A 24,721-nucleotide genomic window follows, 5' to 3' on the forward strand; every position below is an offset into this window, starting at 1 on the left:
CATCTGCATAGCAGTGATACGAAATGTCCTTAAAAGTGCTCAATAAGTGTTGAAGAGGAAGTAAATACAGTAAGAACAATAAAGGCCCCAAAACTGAACCTTGTGGCACAACATAGGCAAGAAAAGTAGAAGAGGAACTGTACTTCGAGGTAGCCACAGAAAAGGATCGTTCATGCAAATAGGATTCAAACCAGTCCAAAGCAGCCCCTGATATACCCACCAAACCTCTCAGCCTATCTAGCAGAATATGATGGTCCACAGTATCAAAGGCGGAGGTCAGGTCCAACGTCAACAGAACGGAGCATTCTCTTGCATCACATCTCATCAAAATGTCGTTGGAGACTCTAAGAAATGTAGTTTCAGTAGAGTGAGCTCTACGAAAGCCAGATTGGAATTTATCCAGAATGCTGTATTCATCTAGAACAGCTATAAGCTGCTTAGCCACAACCTTTTCTAAAATCTTAGAAATGAACGGTAATTTTGAAATCGGTCTGTAGCTACTGAGAAGAGAAGCATCAAGCTTAGGTTTTTTAACAGTGGGTGAATAACAGCATTCTTACAATAAACAGGGACCTGACCTGTTTATTGTAAGAAACCCTAACTTTATCAGTAAAGAGGTATCGGTACAAGATGTAACTTATGTTTGTCCTTTCTAAAGTACTTAACTCAATAGGAATTCAAGTTATGTTTAAACAGCCTGTGTGTCAATACATTTAGGTAGAAACCTCACAGCAAGTTCACTGCAGTGCAGCTAGCATGTGTGTTATTTCTAAAAACAGATTAAGTGGCAGGAAGGCAGAAAGTACTTTTTATATTAATTTAATGTGACAAGTTCAGATGACAGTGGTTCAAATGCAAAAAACTAAGCATCTTCGGTGTTGCAGTGAGAATACAGGGATTAAAAATAATCTGCAAATTTTAATCACACACCCATCTTTGTCCAGTGCTCTTTCAGATTTGGTTAGTATTTAGGCTGTACCTGGAAAGCAGACACCAGCAGCTTTGCAGCTTGAGCAAAAATTGGGAGATTGCAGTAGCTTCTTGGGCGCGTGCTGCCTCCCTATAGTTACATTTTAAATGTTTGGCTGCTTTATGGGGAAATTGGGCACCTGGTCCCACTTACCCCACCAAGCTTATACTAAACAGGTGCACTAATTTAAGACCTTTATACATTTAAATAAGTTCTACGAACCATTAACCACAATCATAAAATAGAGAAAATCTTAAAGAGACTGGATGTGGGTACCATGAATCCCCATGTGTCACAACAGTTATGATGCAACATTCATTTCTCAAAGAATGCAGAGACTTGTTTGGTATCAGCTTTTCACCATTTACCAAAGAATTTCTACAAGTCTGGGAAAAGCACTGGTGTGTTGGTTGATGTGGATTATTTTTTGCACAGGCTTAACAAAAAAACAAACAAAAAACCAAAAACAAAACGCATGAGCTAAATCAGACCTCAAGACTCCTGTTTAAAACATTCAAAGGTGCTCAGAAACTTGGCATCAAACGGATCAGCACATACAAAACATTTAGTAGTCAAGAGTATAAAGCACAAACTAAATGTTCATTTGAAAGGTCAGTCCAGTAGTCCAGCAGGTTCCACACTGCAGTTCCTAAAATAAAAGGCATAGATTTAATGTAGTGTTTGAAACTTGCCCTGCTCCCCTCAACAAGGATGATGTGCCTGAAAGAAACCCACAATAAATTCATTGATTTTGCGCATTTTGTTTTCTGATGTGCCAGTGTGGGTGGCTTACCGACATGAAGCTATGAAATGTTGGTATCTGATCTGCAGGGGGTGCTGAAGCTTCTTGGCCTGGTACAGTGGCACCTTGGGACTGTAGCTTGGCAATCGGGATTGGTAGTGTGACATGAAAGGCTGGTAGCGTGGCTGCTTGGCCTGGAGCTGGTAGAGTGGCCGTTTGGGCCATTGGGCTTCCAGAAGCTGCTTGAATTGGTAATATGTCTGCTGAGGCATGGGCTGAGGCTGAGGGTACAGGGGCAGAACGGCAGCCTGCTGGGGCACCTGCAGATGGAGGTACAGGGGTGGGAAGACTGCCTGCTGGTGCACCTGTGAATGGGGGTGCAGGGATGGAAAGACAGCTTGCTGGGGAACCTGTGGATGGGGGTGCTGGGACAGAAAGGCAGTCTGCTGGGAAACCTGTGGATGGGGGTGCTGGGACAGAAAGGCAGTCTTCTGGGGAACCTGTGGATGGGGGTGATGGGGCAGAAAGGCAGGGCCCTGTGGTGGCTGAAGATGCAGGGGTGGGAAAGCCTTCTGCTGCGTTGCCAGAGGCAGAGAGTGTGAATGCAAACCAGTCTGCTGGAGAACCTGTGGATGGTGGTGCTGGTGCAGAAAGGCAGTCTTCTGGGGAACCTGTGGATGGGGGTGCTGGGGCAGAAAGGCAGGGCCCTGTGGTGGCTGAAGATGCAGGGGTGGGAAAGCCTTCTGCTGCGTTGCCAGAAGCAGAGAGTGTGAATGCAAACCAGTCTGCTGGGGAACCTGATGTGGATGATGTGGACGTAAACCAGTCTGCTGCTTCAACTTAGGGAGACTTGGTGGATGGTGTGGATGCAAATGAGACTGCTGGGTCACCTGAGAGAGACTGGGTGGATGCAAACCAGTGTGCATTGTCACCTGAGATAGACTGGGTGGATGCAAACCAGTGTGCATTGTCACCTGAGATAGACTGGGTGGATGCAAACCAGTGTGCATTGTCACCTGAGATGGAGTGGGTAGATGGTGTGGATGTAAACCAGTCTGCTGGCTCTGCTGAGGCACACTGGGTGGATGCAAAACAGCCTGCTGGCTCACCTGAGGCACACTGGGTGGATGCAAAACAGCCTGCTGGCTCACCTGAGGCACACTGGGTGGATGCAAAACTGTCTGCTTGCTCTCCTTAGGCACACTGGGTGGATGCAAAACTGTCTGCTTGCTCTCCTTAGGCACACTGGGTGGATGCAAAACTGTCTGCTGGCTCACCTGAGGCACACTGGGTGGATGCAAAACTGTCTGCTTGCTCTCCTTAGGCAAACTGGGTGGATGCAAAACTGTCTGCTGGCTCACCTGAGGCACACTGGGTGGATGCAAAACAGCCTGCTGGCTCACCTGAGGCACACTGGGTGGATGCAAAACTGTCTGCTGGCTCTCCTGAGGCACACTGGGTGGATGCAAAACTGTCTGCTTGCTCTCCTTAGGCACACTGGGTGGATGCAAAACTGTCTGCTGGCTCACCTGAGGCACACTGGGTGGATGCAAAACAGCCTGCTGGCTCACCTGAGGCACACTGGGTGGATGCAAAACTGTCTGCTTGCTCTCCTTAGGCACACTGGGTGGATGCAAAACTGTCTGCTGGCTCACCTGAGGCACACTGGGTGGATGCAAAACTGTCTGCTGGCTCACCTGAGGCACACTGGGTGGATGCAAAACGGTCTGCTGGCTCTCCTGAGGCACACTGGGTGGATGCAAAACTGTCTGCTTGCTCTCCTGAGGCACACTGGGTGGATGCAAAACTGTCTGCTGGCTCACCTGAGGCACACTGGGTGGATGCAAAACTGTCTGCTGGCTCACCTGAGGCACACTGGGTGGATGCAAAACTGTCTGCTGGCTCACCTGAGGCACACTGGGTGGATGCAAAACTGTCTGCTGGCTCTCCTGAGGCACACTGGGTGGATGCAAAACGGTCTGCTTGCTCTCCTGAGGCACACTGGGTGGATGCAAAACGGTCTGCTTGCTCTCCTGAGGCACACTGGGTGGATGCAAAACGGTCTGCTTGCTCTCCTTAGGCACACTGGGTGGATGCAAAACAGTCTGCTTGCTTTCCCGAGGCACACTGGGTGGATGCAAAACTGTCTGCTTGCTCTCCTTAGGCACACTGGGTGGATGCACCTGAGGCTGATGCAGTGCTGGCTTACCAACATGCTCTGACAACTCTGGCTTTTGGGGCTGCTTTACCTGGCAGCTCAGGGTTGGGCAAGGCCGGCAGGCAGACTGCTCCTTGTGCGGGCAGGGCCGGCAGCTAGGCCCCTGGGGTGGACAGGGTCGGCATGAAGGCTGCTTATTGGGTAGGCAGGAAGTTTTTAGTTGTTGTTGGGGCACCTGTGACTGCTTGGGTTTGCGCTGACGTGGTTGAGATGCCCGTAGATTTGGTAGGGGCTGAACATCAGGCTTTGGTTCTTTGGACACAGAGCCATTCTGTTTTAGGGTTTCAGATTCAGGGTGATACTGGTTAGTGGAGGACATAGTTGTGTTGTGGCTTTTTGCATTCAAGGGTGAGGTATGATTTCCAAATGTCTCACTACCATGCAAAGTGTCATTCCCAGAGTTAAGACTACTTAAATCCAATCGATCATCTGCAACAGGCACCTTCTGATCTGCATGATTTTCAAAAGGGACAGTGTTATAGGCTTTTAAGCAAAAATTTAAGTCTACAAAATGCAATGGTGTGTTTGCTTACCATTTGCTTGAGGTCCTCCCACAACTAACAAAAACAGCATCCACCATCTAGACAAAATACCAAAATGACTCTAAGCTTTAATAACACAACTTAAGAGATGGTTTGATACAGATATTAGTAAAAACTAGTGATGGGTCCAGCAACACTCACGCACCGACGCATGTATCAAGCTCCACTAGCGATGCCTTGCCGTGCGTCGCTTTAAGAAAAAGTCACGTGATCGATACAGCTGCTGTATCGCTCATTGCCAACGCGCCAAACTGTGTTTAAAAGGTACCGCATCCGCATCTGCCAACGGAATGAGTCCCCACCAAAAAAACAAAACAAAACACAAAATTACTCTCGCAAAGATTAAAAAAATAATAATAATAATACACATCTCTCCATAACACAATGGAGCCCGAAAGAAAAAGAAATGTTTCTGCTGTGTGGAATCATTTTGATCTTTTAACTGCAAATAAGGTAATAGTTTGTCTGTCTTTGTTTCAGTGTAATCTATCAGAATAGAGAAAGAAAAAAAACAGCCATGTGACTTGAAGTGTAAATTATTCATTTCATTTTATGCAGGTTAAATGTCGCATCTGTTCTGCGGAGGATAAACCTATTTTTCTGAATAGAAATTTATAATAAACTGAGTCAAATGGGTAATATTACATTCACAATACTTTCATTTTAATTTTCACTTAATGTCATTCATAATATATTTTAAAGATGTCTACAATATTTGCAATATAGAAGATATAAAATGATTCCATGGAAAGTACAATACCTTACAGTGTATACAGTGCATATAAGTATGACTAGGTCATTGAATCAGTGTCTGTTGTGAGTCTCAAGTAAGTTGCCTGCAATGATATTTAAGGTCCAGCAGGTGTCAGTATGGAGCAAAACAGTCGACACAGTGTCGATACAGTTTGGGGAATGTGCTGAAACGCTTCACGAGGCCTCATCTACCCATCACTAGTAAAAACAGTTTTAAAAGCTTACCTTAATAAAAAACTCATGGTCTCAGCTGCAGGAAGCAGCAAACTCTGCCACTTCTCTCAGCTGCTACCAAATCAAGAAGCTGAAAAACACAGCAAGGCCAGTGCAGCCCTTTTAAAAAATTTTCCTCTCTGTCATGGGTGGTTAATTGGACTCAGGTGTGATTGTTTGTATGCAGGTGTAGCTAATTAGGAAACACTGTGGCCAACAGTAATGTTTTAATCTTCTTCATTATTCAACATTTGCACATAAATAAGTGACATATTATTCAGTACTTTTAAAAGTTTTCGGCAAAATTATCCACGCCCACTGCTGCACTATGAAGTCTGGGATATTTTGGGCCACGAAGTCTACGCTGTCACATCCTTAAAATTCAGGGAAATCAAGGACGCATTTGTGGCTGCATTTCGAGCAGCCTTTGAATTGGGACAGCCTCGCTGTCGCTGTGACGTAATCGGCCTTAAAATGCGGCCTTTAAGGCTGCAGACCCTGAATTGGGATACAGCCATATTCTACTGTTTTACATGGTGCTGTATGCAATACATTTTTTGTTTTTTTTGTAAAGCATAATAGGTCAGGCTGGGCCAGTTCCTATGTATTTAACAGTTCTATCACTGATACTTTATTCTGTTTATTTATAGTCAATTACTAGTTTTTGGTCACTATTATTCTGGTATTTATTGTTATAAACTGTGTTTTAACTAGTTCTTGTTGTTTGGGGGCCCTTAAAAATGAATTATTTCTTGACCTATCTGAATCAGCTGTCTTAGGAACAGTTCTGTTTACGTTATATGTGCTTGCTTTAGGCAGTATTATTAGGATGCATAGTATACATTTTCACTGCTCTGCAGATGACACCCAATTTTATCTAGAAGCCAGATAACGCAAACCATTTAGATAAGCTGTAGGTATGTCTTAAAGACAAAGACGTCAATCACGTCTAACTTTCTGCTTCTTAATTCAGATAAAACTGAGGTTATTGTATTCTGTCCTGAAAATCTTAGAAATATGGTATCTAACCAGATTCTTACTCTGGATGGCATTACCTTGGCCTCCAGTAACACTGTGAGGAACCTTGGAGTGAAGTTTGACCAGGACATGTCCTTCAATGCACATATTAAACAATTATGACTGCTTTCTTCCATTTGCACAACATCTCTAAAGTTAAAACTGTCCCATCTCAGAGTGACACTGAAAAACTAGTTCGTGCATTTATTACTTCTGGGGTGGACTACTGAAATTTATTATTATCAGGATGTAAGAAAAAACAAAAATCTCCCTTAAAAGCCTTCAGTTTATCCAAAACCCACAGCAAGAGCACTGATACGGTCTAGAAAGATCAAATTTCTCTTCCTTGCCTCGCTGTTAATCGAATTTAAAATCCTGCTCCTCTCATACAAGGGCTTGAATAATCAGCCCCCCCCATCTTATCTTAAAGACCTTATAGTACTGCATCACCCCAATAGAGCACGTGTGTGATTCCCACTATCAGTGAGCTTCTATCCTCAGGCCAAGTCCTACGACCTTATGTCCCATTCCAGAACTTTCACTGTCATATTTGATTTGTTATATCAAACGCTGCTACACAGTTTGTTTATATTACCCTGCTCGCTGTTGTACATTACACTGGTCACTCTACTTGCATTGCTCTGTCAATAAATTGCCATGCTAATAAGGCAGAAAGCACTTTAACATTCCATTTGCACAATGTACATTTCCAGAGTTTAACCTTACTTATTGTTTAAGTCTCGATCAAAGGAGCAGTTCAGAACATTTCATTGTGTGTTGTACTTGTATGACAATGTGACAAAGACTCTTGTGGTTCCTGGAGTATTCAAAAGTAGGACAGGAGGCAGAGTCTTCAGCTGTCAGGCGCATCTTCTGTGGAACCACCTTCAAATTTGGATTTAGGAGACAGACACCATCTCTACTTTCAAAAATAGGCTTAAAACGTCTATTAAAGCATATAGTTGGGGCTGGATCAGGTGAACCAAAAACCTCCCTCTGTTACACTGTAATAGTTTCTGGGGGATTCCCATGATGCACCAAGTATTTTTAGTCACCTTTCACACTGCGTTTATAAACCACTCCGTATTTAATCCTTAGTAATTATCTTTGGGGAGAGCTCTTCCACAGCATCTCTTATCTGCAGTGTAAAATTTCAATCTGCTTTGTATACAAGTTTCTACAAATTGTAACTCTTAACAGAAGGAAAGCATTGTGTTGGCATCATACACACATCTTGTCAAACTTTATTACCAAATCATTCAGTAAATGCTTAGAGAGTCAAGATGAAAGTTATTTTAATTGGGAAGGTCCGTACAACGATTCAGAAGGCTCAACATTGCTGTGCCTAAGAGAAAACATTCATGAATAAAGGCCATTGAAAACCAGTTATCTCATTAATCGTTTTCCATGACCATTGGTCCCTTTGTGTGGCTATTACATTAGCACCACGTTCTGTGCCTGAAAGAAATAAATCCCACTTAAAATTCACTCCTGTTACTCAGCCAGTAAGAAGAGCTCACCCAGATGAAGGTTGAGCAGAAATTGGACTGTTTAAAAAGTTTAACTTTCTAGAAGTAACTCACCTGGTGGGGATACTGGAGTTGCTTGCCTGGATAGACCAATAACTTTCCCCCTGTAGATGGGCAAGACAATCATGTAGTGTGGACGCTTGGACTGGTAGTAAGGCTGGTAGTGTGGCCATTTTGCATGGTACTGAGGCATCTGGAGTGAGTATAGTGGCCACTTGGCCTGATAGTGAGGTCTCTGAAGCTGGTAAAGTGGACGGTCAGGCCACTGGGGCAGGAAACCAGGCAGCCTGAGTGGAGAACCAGGCCGGTGGGACACCCGAGGCTCCTTGGATTGGCAGAAGTGCTTGGGCGGGCAGGAAGGCTTCCACTTTGGCTGGGTTGCCCAAGATAGGGAGTCAACCTGCTGTCTGGGAAGCTGTGGTGCACTGGTGAACTGCTGGGCCTTCTGGGGAAAGCACAAAGCCTTTGAGCTGTGCCAGCATACACGCTGAATGGGTGCCTGAGGTTTATGCTGCTGCCGGGGGACCCGTGACTGCAAACCAGACTTCACTACCTGTGACATTTGATGATGTGCATAAAACTAGTTATCAGGCAGAGACTTGCACGGTTAGATTCACTGTTGTGCCAGGATCACTTGCCTTTGCATTCAGGGTTAAAGTATGAGCAGCATTTGACTCGCTGCGCCATGAAGCATTCACTCTGGGGTAACGACTACCTGAATCTGGTTGGTATCCAGCAAAAAGCAGTTTGTTAACCTTTAAGAATATTTAATCTATGCAATTAAACAGTGATGCAATTTAACTTGCTTACCGTTTGCTTGATGACTTCCAACAGTGAGAAGTAACAACAACAACAGCCAACTAAAGAAAACAAGTGTCTGTAAGCTCTAACTGAAAACTTTTAGCTTCATAGAAACCTATTTAGTACTTGCCTTAATGAAAACCTCATTGCTTCAGCAGCAAGAACCCACAAACCCAGCAGCTACTGCTGTCAGCTGCTACCAAACCAGGAGACCAGCAAAAGAACCTGAGCTCTCGAAAATCTTTAAAAGGTTTTCCCTTTATCTTGTTGATTAGGTGACCACAGGTGTTTCTACTTCAGAGCAGATTAAGCTCACTATGACACCAGGAAAGGACCTTGAGGTATTTTGCAACTCTTTGCAAATCATTTTCAGCAGCTTCCATTGTGCAGATGCTGTTCAGATGACTTAAATGTGAAAAACCTGCAGCTGAATTTGTTGGAGCTGCTGATTGGTTTAGATGTTTGTTCTTAAAGAAGCCTAAATATTTTCACTGGATTTCCAAATAGTATGATTTTAAATTATGAAGGTTAATTCTGCTAAAATAATACATGTGCAGCTGACAGAAGTATTCCGCCATTGGCTTTATGTCTATATCAACATGATTTCTATCAATAAAATCATTGCAAAGTTTGGAAATTCCTTTGCTACAAACATTAAAAAGTAGGTTTGGCTTAACAAACATAAACAACACATTAAATAAGTGTACTAGTCTAAAAATCTCCTTTATTTCATTTATTGCAAAAGTTTAAGAATATCATATAGCTTAGAAAAGACAGCCTGCTCACTTTACAGGTTACCACAGCTGATCGTGGGGCGACCGTGGCTCAGGGGGTTGGGAAGCGCATCTGTAACCGGAAGGTTACAGATACGGAGTAGTGCTCCCTCTAGTGGAGGGGATTGTAAAAGCTGCATTATTAGAGTTACAATAAAGTTTACTGAAGCAGAAAGCACCAACGTCTAAGAAAAAAAACCCTGTGAACTTTGCACACTCCTAGAAAACACATTGAAACACAAAGGTTTGCCAGGTGAACAGTATCTACTTTGATCCAATGTTTTAAAGAAAACAAGTTAGAAGCAGTTCTTAGCCTTCTGAGTGTAATGGAGTAGATGTGCTGTGGAATGGATATGGATACGTTCAATGGAAATGTTGCAAAAACCCTTTTGGGGCACACATTATGCTGGCAGCCTTTGTCAAAGATGGTGTAACAATATAGGGGATAATATAGGGATTTAGTTTAGCTTAACGCTAAACTAGATATTGAGCTTTTCAACAAATAAATAGACACGTATAGCAAAAATAATTATAGCAGTAGCTGTATTTTACTTTGAAAGGTCAGAACAGTGTTTCAATGTTGCAGTGCCTAAAACAGAAATCGTGAGTTCAGGAAAGTAACATCTGAACTCTTGGATGATCTGAGAGGTTTCATTAGATAACCTTCCCCATTGTTTCTCTTAGTGTTGCTGCCTCATGCTTATTAGCTGCTGCGCCGGAAAGAAATTCATGTTAAACACAAAAGTCCCCCGATGTTGCCCTGCCTACTTTTATAACGTCCTAGCGGAGACAGTTTGATTACAAAATTTGAGGGGAGAAAAAAAAAGAAAAAGATTTGGATCATAATTTTAATGAGTCTGCTTGAAAAACTTATTTCCAACGTGCATATCTGATCTGCTGGGGGTGTCGAAGATGCTTGATTCGAAAGAGCGGAGTCTTGGGTCGGTGTCCTAGCAGCCTTTCCCGGTAACGGGATATCATGGGCCGGTAATGTGAGTACTTGGCCTGGTAGCGAGGGATCAGGAGCTGGTAGGGTGGCCGTTGTGGCCACTGGGCCATTTGCGGCTGCTGGAGCCGGATACTTGGCCGGGGTACCTGCTGCCACTTTAGGGCCGAACCAGGCTGCTGGGGTGCCTGAGCCACCTGTGCCCATTTGAGTTCAGCTCTAGGCTGCTGGTGCACCTCTGCAAATTGTAGCTGTTGGAGAGGGGATTGATGCATTTGGATTAAATCCAGCCGCTGGTGTGATGAACCAGGCTCCTCTGGCACCCACAGCTGCTGAGATGGAGAGTAGAACTCTGGGGATACCTGGGACACCTTAGGCACCCCCAGCCGGTTGAGTGGAGAACGGGGCTGCTGTGGTACCTCCAGCTGCCAAAGTGGAGGACTACGCGGCATTGGCACCTGCAAGAGCACCTGTGATGGGCATGTAGTCTCACTGGGTGGGGAGGTAGGTGGCGGCACCTGGGGCTCCTGTGACTGCCTGGATGAGAAGGTACGCTGCTGTTGGAGCACCTGTACCTGAAAACCAGACTCCACTTCTTTTAGTGGAGGTTCAGTATTACTTAATGAATACTGGAGATCTGGCAAAGACCCATTTTGTGCCAGTGTTTCGGCTTCAGGCTGATAATCCACTGTTACTGTTGTGCTGTAGTTACTCTCATTCAAGGTTGAATTATAGTTATCAAGTATCCCACTGGTCCCCAATGTCTCATTTTTAAAGTAAATGCTTAAATCCAGTTGATCATCCGTATGGGCTAATTCTTGATCTGTGAGAGAACATTGGAATATGTTAGACAAAAATGTTGGTGCATAAAATTATCAAATTTTATTTGCTTACCATTTTCTTGATGACTTTTGACAGCTAGCAAGAACAACAGCAACCATCTAGACAAAAGAGACTATAAGCTTTAATAGTGACATTAAAAATATGTTTGATTTAACTTTTAAAAAAACTTCTTTAAGGCTTGCCTTAATATAAACATCATAGCTTCAGCTACAGGAAGCAGCAAAGACAGACACTTCTGTCAGCTGCTACCAAACTATGGACCTAGAAACTAATGAACAGACAGTAAGGCAGCGAAACTCTTTGCAGAACTTTATTTTCTTACCTTCTGGCTTAATTGGCCAGCTGTGTGACTACTTGAAGCCAGGTGAAGCTAATTAAGAAACCAGCGAAGCACAATGAGGCACTGCAGGCAGATTTAAGCAACACTCTGCCAACCTTCAGTTCAGCTTTCTTCAAATGTTTTATCAGGGTTGTTTGAAATGAAGCAGACCTGCGTAGTGTTCAGATTTCTTAATATTTATATTTAATATATTTTTATATCTAAAATCTGTTTGTTTTTAAAATCAGTATTTTAATAAATTAAAATTTAATTTTAATGCATATTTATTTTTAATTTTTATTTGATATTTTAAATATTTTATTTACCATTGTGAACAAATAAAAACACATCATCAACAACATTTAAATTTCAGTATTTAGATTCATCACTTAATTATTAAAACAAACTTTTAATGTTTACAGTAATATTTTTATATTTGCATTATTTTTAATACAAACATGTTAAATTTAAAATATGCATTTAATATTTACATTTAACTATAAAAAAATTATATTTGTAAAATGCATAGAATACTTTCAAATTGTGATTTAAAATGTATACTTTATATTTAAGAATTCAAATTGTTTATTTATATTAAGTGTATATCACTTTTATTTACACGTCACAATTTTTGTTATTTCTTTTTTAAATTTCCTACATATTTTAAATAAATATTTATAATGTCATATTTGGATTTACCATTTTAATTTATATTCATACTTAATAAATTGACATTTCTATTTAACGTTTAGATTAAAATGTTTGCAAATATAGCTATAAATCTGATCAAAACTTCAAAAAATTTGTCAAAATGTCGCAGTTTTATTTCAGCATTTTATTTCGGTTTACCATCGGAGCTCAAACGGACTACATTTCCCAAATGCAACAATGTTACGAAATTCTTAAGCTACTTCCTTAGGAAACATTTCAAAATAAGATGTATGTTTCCAGCGTAACGTCCTATCTTTGTGAAAAGATCCCTGCTCTCTGCATAGAGCTTTAATTTTGAAGCCGGGGTCATTCCTCCCATTCTCGTCGATCTCTGGCGGAGGCAGCGACCGCTCAGGACCGTGTGGGAGGGTTAATCTCGTTTCAACCGTGGACGCGATGAGGCTCCGTTTGGCCGGAGCCGTGCTGCTGTCAGCGGCCGCCTACTACGTCTACCTGCCGCTACCGAGCGGAGTTAGCGAGCCGTGGAAACTGATGTTGCTGGACGCGCTTTTCCGGAGCTTCATGAAGGCGGTGAGAGCTGACTGATGACTGACAGGAGGGCAGAAAAGGGCAGGTTGATGTGAGGAAAGACAGGGCTGTTAGGATCACAACACCTGAAGCACGAAACCGTGCAGGTGAACGGGTGATATGAGAATCAGGGTTTATTTTATAGCAGATCCGAGGTCGTGCAGAGAGAAGGAAGTTACTGGTTAAAATGAAAGCCTGGTATGGCGAATGAGCCAAAATAAAAATGTCTGTAAAAGCCAAATCTAAACAAGAATAAAAATATGGTTTTAGTCTCAGCCAGTATCTATTCTCACCTTCTAAAATCTCGCCTTTGACGAATGTCTACTATAATCTAATGATTAAAAAGATCTAACTCTACACTGAAATTGATAACGTCAAGACAAAATCACAACAACCACAAGAAACAAAACAAATACAGAAATAGGACGAGAAATAAAAGGTAACTAGAAAATATACAACTAACTAAGTCTGTTCATAGGTTCAACAGGTTAATTGAGAGGATAAACCCAGAAGTTTTAGGAAGTCTTGGGGTTATTTTAAAGCTTGCTTTCATCACCAAGATGGCCTTTCTGTCTTCTTGTTTATGCATTCATTCATTGTTCTTTCATTACTGGCTCCTACAGAATCCTTGTATATGACACTTAAAATAGATTTGCTCTCTCTGTCCTGATTGCAGTTTTAAATCTGAACGGGATCCAGAGAGAAAAACTCTTAATGCAAATTTTGCAATTTATGTTCCCAGAAAATCCCACCAGGTGGCTGGACTTGACTGCAGCCATTATTAAAACAAAACATTGATTTTTGTGCTGCATTTTTTTCAAACTATCCTCGTTTTGCCTTTCAGCGCATCCCTTTCACTCATATTTAAATACACTCCTTATGTATTTGTTTAGGCATTACTAATTTTGTTTACTATTTGTTTACTATATTGGCCAGAATGATTATAATGAGCATTAGTGCAATAATGCACAGCAACAACTTCGGGTTTTTTTTTTGTTTTTTTTTGTTCTTTACACAGAACAAGGAGTTTGTTGGTTTAATTTTTGATTAATCGGTGTGCAAATTTTGAAAATTCATATTTGTTGTTGTTGTTGTTGTTATTATTATTATTATTATTATTATTATTATTATTATTATTATTATTATTATTTAATTATAAGTTGTTTGTAAGGGGAAGTTTTTGGAATTTGAGATTCCAACTAACCACAGCATTTTTTCAGGGCTGGTGACTCACTGACACGGAGCAATAACACCTCCTCAGGCTGGTTGTCGTCACCATTTCAACACATTGGCAAAGACTAAATCTGAAGACTTTCACCTCACCTTATCTGGGAAACTTTGTCCTACACTTGAGTAAACCAGAACTTTCACAGGAGAATCAGAACTACTGCATGAAGCTTCTTTCACAAAGGGTTGTTGATAAATCTGCATATTCGATTTGGCAGATTTTAACCTGATCCTGACAGTTTTTCCAGGGAAATTAATTATAAACTATATTATATATATTAGAGTTTTTCCTCCATACAGAAAATATTGGCACTGACCAAACAGGTTTTGGCTTTCCATCAATGGAAAAGTACAAATCAGCCACAGTCCTTCAATCTGTATTCAGGGAATAACATAAAAAGGACCTTTAACTAGGCAGGCCACATGCCACAGAGCTGTAGCTCACCTGCAATGCTTCACATTTAATTAAACACCACACAGTTTACACGCCCACAGCTTGAGTGACGAGTTTCCATGCGTGTTCCCCACATTGAACAGGTTTTCACGCCCTGCTGGTTTCTTACCTTCAGGTCCCGTCACTTTGAGCACAAAGAGACAAATGGTTCTCTTTGTGTTTTGGAGACTGCAACCCCAAACCTGTGGCGTTCCAGTTCAAACTAAATCAGTTCCCTTAGAAAACTGTGAATATTATTACAAAAATGCGTTATTAAATCTCTTTGCAACCGCACAAAAAGTCCAGATTAAAATTTTCTGGATGTGTAATTTGAGGACAATCGCTGTGCTGGATGGTGGGAATGATTATCGGGTTACACTGTAAACTGATTTCAGGGAATAGGCGAATGGTGCCACACAAGCTTAACTAATGATCTGCTCTGCTTCAGAGCAGAGCTCTAGCTAAACCTAAAAAATCTTTTAAGACTGGTGAAAGTGTCAGATGAGGTCGTGTAGGCAAACCCTGTGCTAACTCTCTGCATGCTCAGTCCAAGTGTGACGATCTAAAGCCAAAATCGTGGTTCTGTAACCAGCTTTGAGCATCAGTATTATGGGATTTATCATAGTTTCAACTGCAAACCTGCAATATTTCAATGTTTGTGATGGAGACCAACAGAATCCACAGAAGAGAACTGCAAAAAGTACTTGAAAAAATTTCCTTGAGCACAAAATATAAAAGTTATTTCTTTTTTAAAATTTCCAGAGTGATGTAGCTCATGCGATGGGCGTGTGCCACCGCGTCCACGTGTTGAACCGGGTGGTGTCCTGGGTGGAGGTGATTGAGGCTCGCTCCAGCCCCGCCGTGAACGTCACGGACTCCGCGCTGGGAGGCGTGCCCACCCGGGTGTTTCATCCCATCGGAGGGGAGAAGCTGAAAAGAGGAGTTATTTATTTCCACGGTGGCGGCTGGGCCCTCGGCAGCGGACGTGAGTGCGGTGCATAAGAGGCTTTAGACAACCGTAAAGCTGCTGACGGTTAAACAAATCCAATCAACTTAAGTCTGTTTTTAAGCCTATTTTTCTGCTGTTTTCAGTGTTTAGATCTCACTGTGACAACGTGAGCTTGTTAAACACAGTCTTACAGTGGGGCAAAAAAGTATTTAGTCAGCCACCGATTGTGCAAGTTCCCCCACTTAAAATGATGACAGAGGTCAGTAATTTGCACCAGAGGTACACTTCAACTGTGAGAGACAGAATGTGGAAAAAAAATCCATGAATCCACATGGTAGGATTTGTAAAGAATTTATTCGTAAATTAGGGTGGAAAATAAGTATTTGGTCACCTCAAACAAGGAAAATCTCTCACAGACCTGTAACGTCTTCTGTAAGAAGCTTTTCTGTCCCCCACTCGTTACCTGTATGAATGGCACCTGTTTGAACTCATCATCTGTATAAAAGACACCTGTCCACAGCCTCAAACAGTCAGACTCCAAACTCCGCCATGGCCAAGACCAAAGAGCTTTCGAAGGACACCAGGAAAAGTATTGTAGACCTGCACCAGACTGGGAAGAGTGAATCTACAATAGGCAAGCAGCTTGGTGTGAAAAAAATCAACTGTGGGAGCAATCATCAGAAAATGGAAGACATACAAGACCACTGATAATCTCCCTCGATCTGGGGCTCCACGCAAGATCTCATCCCGTGGGGTCAAAATGATCATGAGAACGGTGAGCAAAGATCCCAGAACCACACGGGGGGACCTGGTGAATGACCTGCAGAGAGCTGGGACCAAAGTAACAAAGGTCACCATCAGTAACACACTACAACGGCAGGGAATCAAATCCCGCAGTGCCAGACGTGTTCCGCTGCTGAAGCCAGTGCATGTCCAGGCCCGTCTGAAGTTTGCCAGAGAGCACATGGATGATACAGCAGAGGATTGGGAGAATGTCATGTGGTCAGATGAAACCAAAGTAGAACTTTTTGGTATAAACTCAACTCGTCGTGTTTGGAGGAAGAAGAATACTGAGTTGCATCCCAAGAACACCATACCTACTGTGAAGCATGGGGGTGGAAACATCATGCTATGGGGCTGTTTTTCTGCCAAGGGGACAGGACGACTGATCCGTGTTAAGGACAGAATGAATGGGGCCATGTATCGTGAGATTTTGAGCCAAAACCTCCTTCCATCAGTGAGAACTTTGAAGATGAAACGAGGCTGGGTCTTCCAACATGACAATGATCCAGAACACACCGCCCGGGCAACAAAGGAGTGGCTCCGTAAGAAGCATTTGAAAGTCCTGGAGTGGCCTAGCCAGTATCCAGACCTCAACCCCATAGAAAATCTGTGGCGGGAGTTGAAAGTCCGTGTTGCTCGGCGACAGCCCCAAAACATCACTGCTCTCGAGAAGATCTGCATGGAGGAATGGGCCAAAATACCAGCTACTGTGTGTGCAAACCTGGTAAAGACCTATAGTAATCGTTTGACCTCTGTTATTGCCAACAAAGGTTATGTTACAAAGTATTGAGTTGTATTTTTGTTATTGACCAAATACTTATTTTCCACCCTGATTTACGAATAAATTCTTTACAAATCCTACCATGTGGATTCATGGATTTTTTTTTCACATTCTGTCTCTCACAGTTGAAGTGTACCTCTGGTGCAAATTACTGACCTCTGTCATCATTTTAGGTGGGGGAACTTGCACAATCGGTGGCTGACTAAATACTTTTTTGCCCCACTGTATATGAAGGGTGAACTTTTTTCTCACATTAGGAGCAAACACTGCTTTTCTTTTTGGGCTAAAGTTCATTTTTGTATGAAGATGCTATCATCTTCATACCCGTGTCATCATCACTGAGCCTCATTTATTCGGTGTGTGGTGCTTTCATTGCCTAAAGACTTGCTGTATTTAGCTTGTGAGCATATTGTAGCTTCTACCTCCAGTATTTTACAGAAATAACTTAACTTTTTATTCGTTATGAGTCAAAACAAACGACTGAATCAATAAAGTCATAAAGTCACAGGTCAAATGATCTGAAAGTCATATTCCCAAAGACTTTACTACTACAGGAAGTTATATGAGCAGCCATATGAGTCATCCTCTGCTGCCCAGGAATGCTGAGACTTCTAAATCTCGTGGTATCGAGTATAATGTATTATCAACTAAACCTAAAATGAATTTGCAATATATTACTGTAGCCTTACTGTAACTTCAGCATCGGTCACTGTTTATGTGCTTCACAGGAATGCGCTCCTATGACCATCTTTGCCGGAAGATGGCAGAGGACCTGGATGCCGTCATTATGTCAGTTGAGTAAGTTTTGGGCGTCGATCACGTGAATCTAGAAGGAACAAACCTCACATTGAAGCTGCAGGTGGTGGATTTTTATGTAAAAGGTTTGAAGACAACAAGTTATGCTTTTCTCTTGTTGTTTAGCCAATCGTAGCAATGACAGCTGATTGTTTCATTTTGATCTGAAAGTCAATTATTTCAGACAGCATGTTTCAAACTCTTCCCAAAGGAGGAAAACTGGGTGAAAGTTTTCAAGAGTTTTTTTTTTTTTTTCCATGTTTAGCATCAAGGCCCGTTTGTGACCTTGGAAACAGTCTGCAGCACAGACTCGGGTCTGTTCATTTATCATGGATGTGGTTTAGCTGAAGGCCATGTGATGTGGCTGAATGTGCTCAAAACATCAGTGAAACTTGTGATGAGATTATGGTCAAAGATTGTGCCATTCTAGGCTGATGTCAGTATTTGAAAGACCCATTTACTCACAGATATTTAAGGGGTGTGTGTAAATTTACTTTTCTGTTATTTTAGTTTACCCTTTTGGTAAAAATCCGCCTGAAGTTTCTGTCCTGTCTTGACATGAGAAAGATTACACAGGAAAAGATTACTCTTTCAAATCAGTTTGCCCCCACTGGTGACTCTCTCCTCTTAATGGAGAGTTTCTGGACTTGGATTCTTCCTTTTGTTTTTCTTCTTTATCCAAATCCATCTTCATATGCTCTCCTCTTCAGCACTGCCAGAAAGGCTGCTTACTGCAGAGCCCCTGGTCTAGCCCAGCTCTGCCTTTAAACCCATCTACATCCCTGCCACAGCCTTTAACCAGGCCCAGCTCAGCCTGTTTGACTCTGCAGTAAGCACCTACTGAAATCACTGTTCACCCCAGCAGCTAGCTCAGGAGTATCATCACAGATGAAGGATTTAAAACTTTAATATTCTGTGAAATACAAAGAAAGTCAACATTTAATATAACAGATGTTCATTTTTACCTCCAGTTTTAGCTTTTTCTGTCTATTTTTTAATTATCGTCATTATAACACCTGAGTATAATATTGCTGTCATGTTAAATTGTCCGTTTGCTGTAGCTACCGTCTTGCTCCAGAGGCCGTGTTCCCAGATCAGTACCATGATGCAATAGCGGCGTCGCGGGCCTTCCTGTCCACTGAGGTTTTAGAGCACTACAGCATCGATCCCGAGAGGGTGTGTGTGTCGGGAGACAGCGCTGGAGGAAACCTGGCTGCCGCTGTGGCGCAAAAGGTAGAAAAACAAATGCATACATAGAAGGAGAAGCAGTTTTGGGGTAGTTTGCTACTGTTTCTACTTTCTGTTTACGCAGAATACACACGTTTCTGTTTGTTTATCTCTTGAAATGATTACCTGGTGTAAGCGACCCTGTATGTAAAGGGCAGCAATGGGCACATCTTAGTGTTCTTCTATTTTTGGCTGCTCCCTTGAGTGGGTGCCACAGTGGGTCGTCCGCCTCTATCACATCCAGTTCTGTCCCACCAACCCTCTGCATGTCCTCCTTCACTCCTTGACATCATTATAGCCTGGTTTAACCAGCCTATCACAGCTGAGACAGTGGAAACTGTCAGAAGACACCAGCTGTGTTCAGAAACTAACCTCATCAGCTTGAGTTATTACACAGGTGACACAAGGCAGCATGTGGACAGTGTGAATCAGGTTTGTCCTAAAGTGCCCTTCCCCTGCTAAAAGAAGAGCATTTACAGTGTGCAGGGTCGGGAAGAGCGCAAGCGAGTAAGCTGCGACTGTGACTGTAGAACAACTTCATTTTAAACATGCGTTATCACATTATCTTAGAATCCATAGAAATCAATGTTAATGTTTCCTATTTCTGAAAGGAGAAAAAACATTGGCCTGTATTGATATTGGTGTCAGTCAAAAAAAAGAAAATTGGTCGGGCTTTAAATATCAGGCAAAAAGCTGCCACCGAATATTTTATGTAAGGACTGAAATCTGGTGTTTCTGAGTGTTTTTCCTCTGAACTAAAATCTAAAGCTTGCGTGTGTCCACAGCTCAGCTCAGATGACACCCTGAAGGTGAAGTTCAAGGTCCAGGCGCTGATCTACCCCGTGCTGCAGGCGCTCGACTTCCACACCCCATCCTACCAGCAGAACCAGGCCGTGCCCATCCTCTACAGGCCCGTCATGGCTCGCTTCTGGCTGCAGTACCTGGGCGGCAACACCTCCCTGGAGCCTCTCCTGCTCGCCAACAACCACAGCTCTCTGGACGAGTCGAGCATCAGCGCCGAGACTCGCTCGAAGCTGAACTGGACCGCTTTGCTGCCGACTGAGCGCAGGAAGCACTTCCGGCCGGTGCTTAAAGAAACCGGGTCACCTGGCGTGGTGGGCGAGGTGCCGGGGCTCACGGACGTGAGGGCGTCGCCGCTGCTGGCGGAGCAGGGCGTTCTGGGTAGGACGCCTAAGGCGTACGTGATGACTTGTGAGTTTGACGTGCTCAGGGATGACGGCTTAATGTACGCCAGACGTTTGCAGGACGCTGGCGTCACGGTGACCAGTGACCACTATGAGGACGGCTTTCACGGCTGCATGGTGTTTGCGTATCTGCCGATGATGTCGAGCGTGGGACGGAGGAGCATGAACAACTACATCCGCTGGCTGGACCAAAATCTGTAGGAAAAAAATCGTAGTTTCCACTTTGTGGTATGAAAGATGAACTGGGGCAGAAATCTGGGATGACTCGGAAAAAAACATGATCATAGCTGTTAAAACATCCCAGCTTGAGCCAAGAAGGTCAAAGGTTGGATCCACTGTGTCGATGCGGAGGCGTCTGTTTAGCACATTAAAGTTTAAAACCACTGGACCTATAAATCTACAATCAAACACGCCACCGCACATCCTCGGTGTGTCCTGACACCAAAACGTCTTCAAGCAACTGTGACCAAAGAAAGTTTTTATATAGAAACATCTATATAATTAATGGCAAACTTATAAAGACAGGTTTTATACTTATTACCTTTATTTATTAGTTTTAAAATGGAAACGAGTAGAAAACTACAAATATAAACATATAAGAAACTTCTTTATACAATAATACTCGCCGAAAACCCCTAAAGCTTAAAACATTGTGCCATAGCAGCATACAACTGTGATTCGCTGGCAGGTGATTCATTAAAACAAACGGCTAACGCTGCAGCAGTTTTGGCCCACAGTATAATTACTGCTGTCAGTTAGTGGGTCAGTGCAACAACAGGAAAACTAAGAGCGGCTCTTGTTTTACTCAGCAGTAAAGCAAATTATCATAATTCGGCATCATCACTGCCAGATGCACAGCTACACGGCGGTATTTTTGCTCCACAGCTCCGCCCATAAAAGTCAAAAGTCAAACCTGGTTTAAATTGGGCCGATCTAACCCTTCAAGGTTGCCTCCTCAGGCAGCGATCAGTTAGATTGCTCCCCAGGAGTCCAATTCTGACCATTTGGACTTTTCTGCAATGCTCTCTGGATCTACTCCACTGTGTGAAAATGGGGACCTTAGAACTTGAATGGTGGTGAGTAGAGTGGCTGATGATTAAAAACCACCAAACCATGTGGCTACTAAAAAAAACGCTTTTAAATGCTTTGAGTCAGCACAGTTGTAACCCTCAGGAGATTATCGTAGAGTTTGCATGATTACAGTCTGCCACGGGGGAGAGATTCATGGTGTATAACCCCGTGAGTGTCGTAAAAAATGACAAGCTTGCTCCTGTGTGTGGTTTCAACTTCCACTAAAACCGTTTAATTTCTGAGTCGTAACTTAAAACCTTGTCGTACGCCACTTTGTAGCTGATGGTCAGTGATTAGGGGATATTTCAGGCTTAATTTATCCCTTTAATGTCAGCTGCAGTCAGCTGTATCATTAGTAGCCACTTTAGTCACTCAAACTAAAGATACATTTAAATCTGGACCTGCTAATGTGCAAACTTGTGAATTTCACTGACATTTTCTCATGTCTGGTCACTGCATCCCTGCTAGTTCTCATCTTAATATCTGATCTCAGTGATGCTAAGAAGTACAAATCAGTTAAATGTGAATCAAAGGTTTGATATTTATCATAGTCAGGTATGCTTTTTGATTTTTATTAGCAAAGTTCCTCTGAAAACGATTTTTTCTGTTTATCAGGAAATATAAAATATACATATTAACACTCAGACTTGAGAAAACACTGGATACTAAATATTGAATTATTATTATTTTGTTTTGTTTTTTTAAACACAGCCGAGGTGGTGAAAAAACGTTTTATTTAGTTTAAGAAGAAGTGCAAGAAGAAACGACACAGCCACAGCTTAACCGTGCTGAAGGATAATCTGTGGCTTATTTCCAACATTTCCTGCCATCAGTTGCATTTTCTCTGGGTCGTTTTAACCCTCAGAGGCCTAAATATTCCAGCTGCCCTGCTCCCAATCTAAAGCCTGTAATTTACAGGATAAACAAACAGACTTCTATGACAAGAAATGAAACAGTTCTTCTTTAACGTTAGACCGTTTAGTGCGTTTTTTTTACTTGATTGCTGTGAGTTAGGCTTTTTTAAAAGCAGAAAATCACACATTCTGATGGCTGATAACTTAAACCTCGCAAGTTTGATAACAAAGTGACGTCATTTGCTGCAAATTGGGGGTTTTTTGCAGCAGGAAGTTTGACTTTTGGGTGACATTCAGGACTGAAATGACTGAAAACATTCGATTTCATTTTCAGCATAATTATGAAGAGAAACGACAACAGGCCCAGCTGGCCTGTAGTACGGCTCAAAATTCCTCAGATATGATGTTTTATGATGTAACGAGACACTGAAGACACACACACACACAAAGCCAGACAGTCGGGCTTAGTGTGTGTGTGTTGTAAAAGTATGTCAGAGTTCACAGCTGTGTATACTCACTGGGTTGTGCAATAATGTATGTCTCAAACTGTCTCTCAATCTCTGTAACTTCACTCTCAGATGACCACTGGACCACGGGGCCAATGCAATGATGAACGCTGTGAATTATTACTTTTTAAACAAGAGTAAAATTGCTCTATCGCCACGAGAGAATCGGTCCCAAGCGGAATATCACGTTTCCCGCTCGCCCGGTGCTGCTGGCTCAAAACAAATATAATGAACTGACGGCGGTGAATGACTCGCTGTTGGCGTTCAGCCCGACTGGAGCAGGAACGCCGAGCTGAGGGTGGTCATTACACCCCTCGAATTATTCCACAAAAATGTAATTTTCTTTCTCTCCTTTAAAGGAAATGATTCCAGACGTCTTATTTCTAACATGTGGCTTTTATTCACGTACAAACTCATCTATAAATTAGACACGCGGGCTTGCGGTAAAGTAAGTCTGAGTGCTGTCATTTTAATTCTGTATGTGAAATTATGCGTTTAATGGGTTCACATTGTATAAATAAGGTTTTAATGCGAGTCGGGTTATGCAACAGGTTGTTTCAGGCGAGCCGATATGGAAAACCGGGCCCAGATGTGCTCCTGCAGTGCTGGTAAATCTCGTAAAGGAGCTGTTTTATTGGCTGCTGTCACAACTGTGCAGGGAGGATGAAGAGGTTTCCTTTTATGTTATCTATGTTTTTATTTCCACTCTGTGCTGTATGTTTGTTGTAATCTGGGTTTTAATTTTCTGTCCGTGCACGTGTCAGTGCGGGAGACCCGTGACACTCCTGGATAAGTTTTTAAGCTGTGATTAAAAGGACAAAGGAACTGCAGGCGGTGCTCAGCAGCACCGGGTAGAAGAGCAACATAATGGTTTGTTATCTACATCTGCTGTTATTCAAAAAAGCCAAGATCCAAACCCATAAATCATTTATAATTTTACTGATGTTGATATGACTGCAGCTGAAATGAGGTTCAGGTTTTGGTAACACTGTGCTTTAATTAACCGTCCTGCTGAGCATGTAAAAGCAGCATAGAAATGATATCAGACACAGTGAAGTACTACTGTCAGAGTGCTTTTTAAACTGTTTTTTCTGGCATATCCCTCTTCAAGTCACAACCCATATGTTTTTGACCATTAAAGGTACTGTACTGGGCAAAAGTCTCAAGCCATTTCTTTGTAAAAAGTGGAAAAATGTGCAGTGATTTATTGAAAAATGTGACGTTACAGTATATCAGGCAAAAACCGAGTTTATACAATTCGATATCTTGGTGTGACCACCTTTATTCTTCAACACAGCCTGAACTTTCTGAGCAGCCTGACCGCCTCCGCACACGCTGACGATGATTTCAATCAAAATGTAAAATTTGGATTCCTTCCATTTGACCTGTTGCCCTGATTTTCAGTCCAGTTCTTGTGTAATTTGACTTACCACAGCCTTTTCTCCTGTTTCCCCTCCTTAAGAATGGCTTCTTGACAGCCACCCTTCCACTGAGACCATTTCTGATGAAGCTTGTGTGATTGAAGGGCCAGATGCCGATCTCAGGTCCTGTGTCAGGTCTCTGCAGGAGTGGTTTTTCCTTCTCCTTAAGGACACGACTTCCACACACTGTTCATCTGCTGTAGATAATTTATTAAGCCTGCAAGTGCTTCTTTTGTTCTGTCACTAAGTTTTCAGCTAATAGCTCTTTGGGATCTCTGCATCACCATGTTAATGTAAAATTGCATTTCTTTTGCCTGCCAAACTGTTTTATCTGTGACATTTTTGTAGACTCAGCTGAAAAATTTGGAAATTTGTGACCCTAAAGATACAGTTCAAAATTGATTCTTTGCCAAGTTATCTGCTGTGTGCAGACACCACTGATTCATCCCTTGAGTTGGGTATCTTTGTTTTGCTTAAGTGATAAGGAGCGGAACAAACAAGTACAGGCACTGGACTGAAGGTGTGGGGAAAAAGCAGTCAGTGTCCAGAGAAAAAATTTGAAAG

General features: G+C 42.4%; 3 protein-coding genes across 3 annotated transcripts; 1 reads left to right on the plus strand and 2 right to left on the minus strand.

The window, feature by feature from the left end:
* Positions 1 to 1,362: 1,362 nt before the first annotated feature.
* Positions 1,363 to 5,467, minus strand: LOC146662528 (uncharacterized). The gene is made up of 5 exons (XM_085417840.1): positions 5,451 to 5,467; positions 4,464 to 4,510; positions 2,990 to 4,380; positions 1,764 to 2,905; positions 1,363 to 1,619 (listed from the first exon to the last, which is right to left on the minus strand). Exons 1-5 carry the CDS (start codon positions 5,465 to 5,467, stop codon positions 1,583 to 1,585), a joined length of 2,634 nt encoding a protein of 877 aa, XP_085273966.1. The 3' UTR covers positions 1,363 to 1,582.
* Positions 5,468 to 10,033: 4,566 nt separating this feature from the next.
* Positions 10,034 to 11,546, minus strand: LOC146662529 (uncharacterized). The gene is made up of 3 exons (XM_085417841.1): positions 11,530 to 11,546; positions 11,399 to 11,445; positions 10,034 to 11,327 (listed from the first exon to the last, which is right to left on the minus strand). Exons 1-3 carry the CDS (start codon positions 11,544 to 11,546, stop codon positions 10,429 to 10,431), a joined length of 963 nt encoding a protein of 320 aa, XP_085273967.1. The 3' UTR covers positions 10,034 to 10,428.
* Positions 11,547 to 12,689: 1,143 nt separating this feature from the next.
* On the plus strand, positions 12,690 to 24,085 carry LOC146662530 (neutral cholesterol ester hydrolase 1-like). The gene is made up of 5 exons (XM_085419218.1): positions 12,690 to 12,908; positions 15,328 to 15,550; positions 17,807 to 17,876; positions 18,935 to 19,106; positions 19,886 to 24,085. The coding sequence occupies exons 1-5, from the start codon at positions 12,774 to 12,776 to the stop codon at positions 20,504 to 20,506; spliced, it is 1,221 nt and encodes a 406-aa protein (XP_085275344.1). The 5' UTR covers positions 12,690 to 12,773; the 3' UTR covers positions 20,507 to 24,085.
* Positions 24,086 to 24,721: the final 636 nt, after the last annotated feature.

This window comes from Rhamphochromis longiceps, linkage group LG9, assembly GCF_057381845.1.
Source record: "Rhamphochromis longiceps isolate RC_006_pf linkage group LG9, R_longiceps_female_GT1.1, whole genome shotgun sequence".
NCBI lineage: Eukaryota > Metazoa > Chordata > Actinopteri > Cichliformes > Cichlidae > Rhamphochromis > Rhamphochromis longiceps.

Excerpts from the sequence above, each read along its gene's own strand:
- LOC146662528 (XM_085417840.1), bottom strand. Across the intron at positions 2,906-2,989 it reads ATCCACCCAGTGTGCCTCAG|GAGAGCAAGCAGACAGTTTT; the intron begins GTGAGCCAGCAG and ends AGTGTGCCTAAG. Across the intron at positions 1,620-1,763 it reads CATTTCATAGCTTCATGTCG|GAACTGCAGTGTGGAACCTG; the intron begins GTAAGCCACCCA and ends CTTTTATTTTAG.
- LOC146662529 (XM_085417841.1), bottom strand. Across the intron at positions 11,328-11,398 it reads CAAAAGTCATCAAGAAAATG|ATCAAGAATTAGCCCATACG; the intron begins GTAAGCAAATAA and ends GTTCTCTCACAG.
- LOC146662530 (XM_085419218.1), top strand. The coding sequence starts at position 12,774 with ATGAGGCTCCGTTTGGCCGGAGCCGTGCTGCTGTCAGCGGCCGCCTAC. Across the intron at positions 12,909-15,327 it reads TCCGGAGCTTCATGAAGGCG|AGTGATGTAGCTCATGCGAT; the intron begins GTGAGAGCTGAC and ends TAAAATTTCCAG. Across the intron at positions 19,107-19,885 it reads CTGCCGCTGTGGCGCAAAAG|CTCAGCTCAGATGACACCCT; the intron begins GTAGAAAAACAA and ends GTGTGTCCACAG.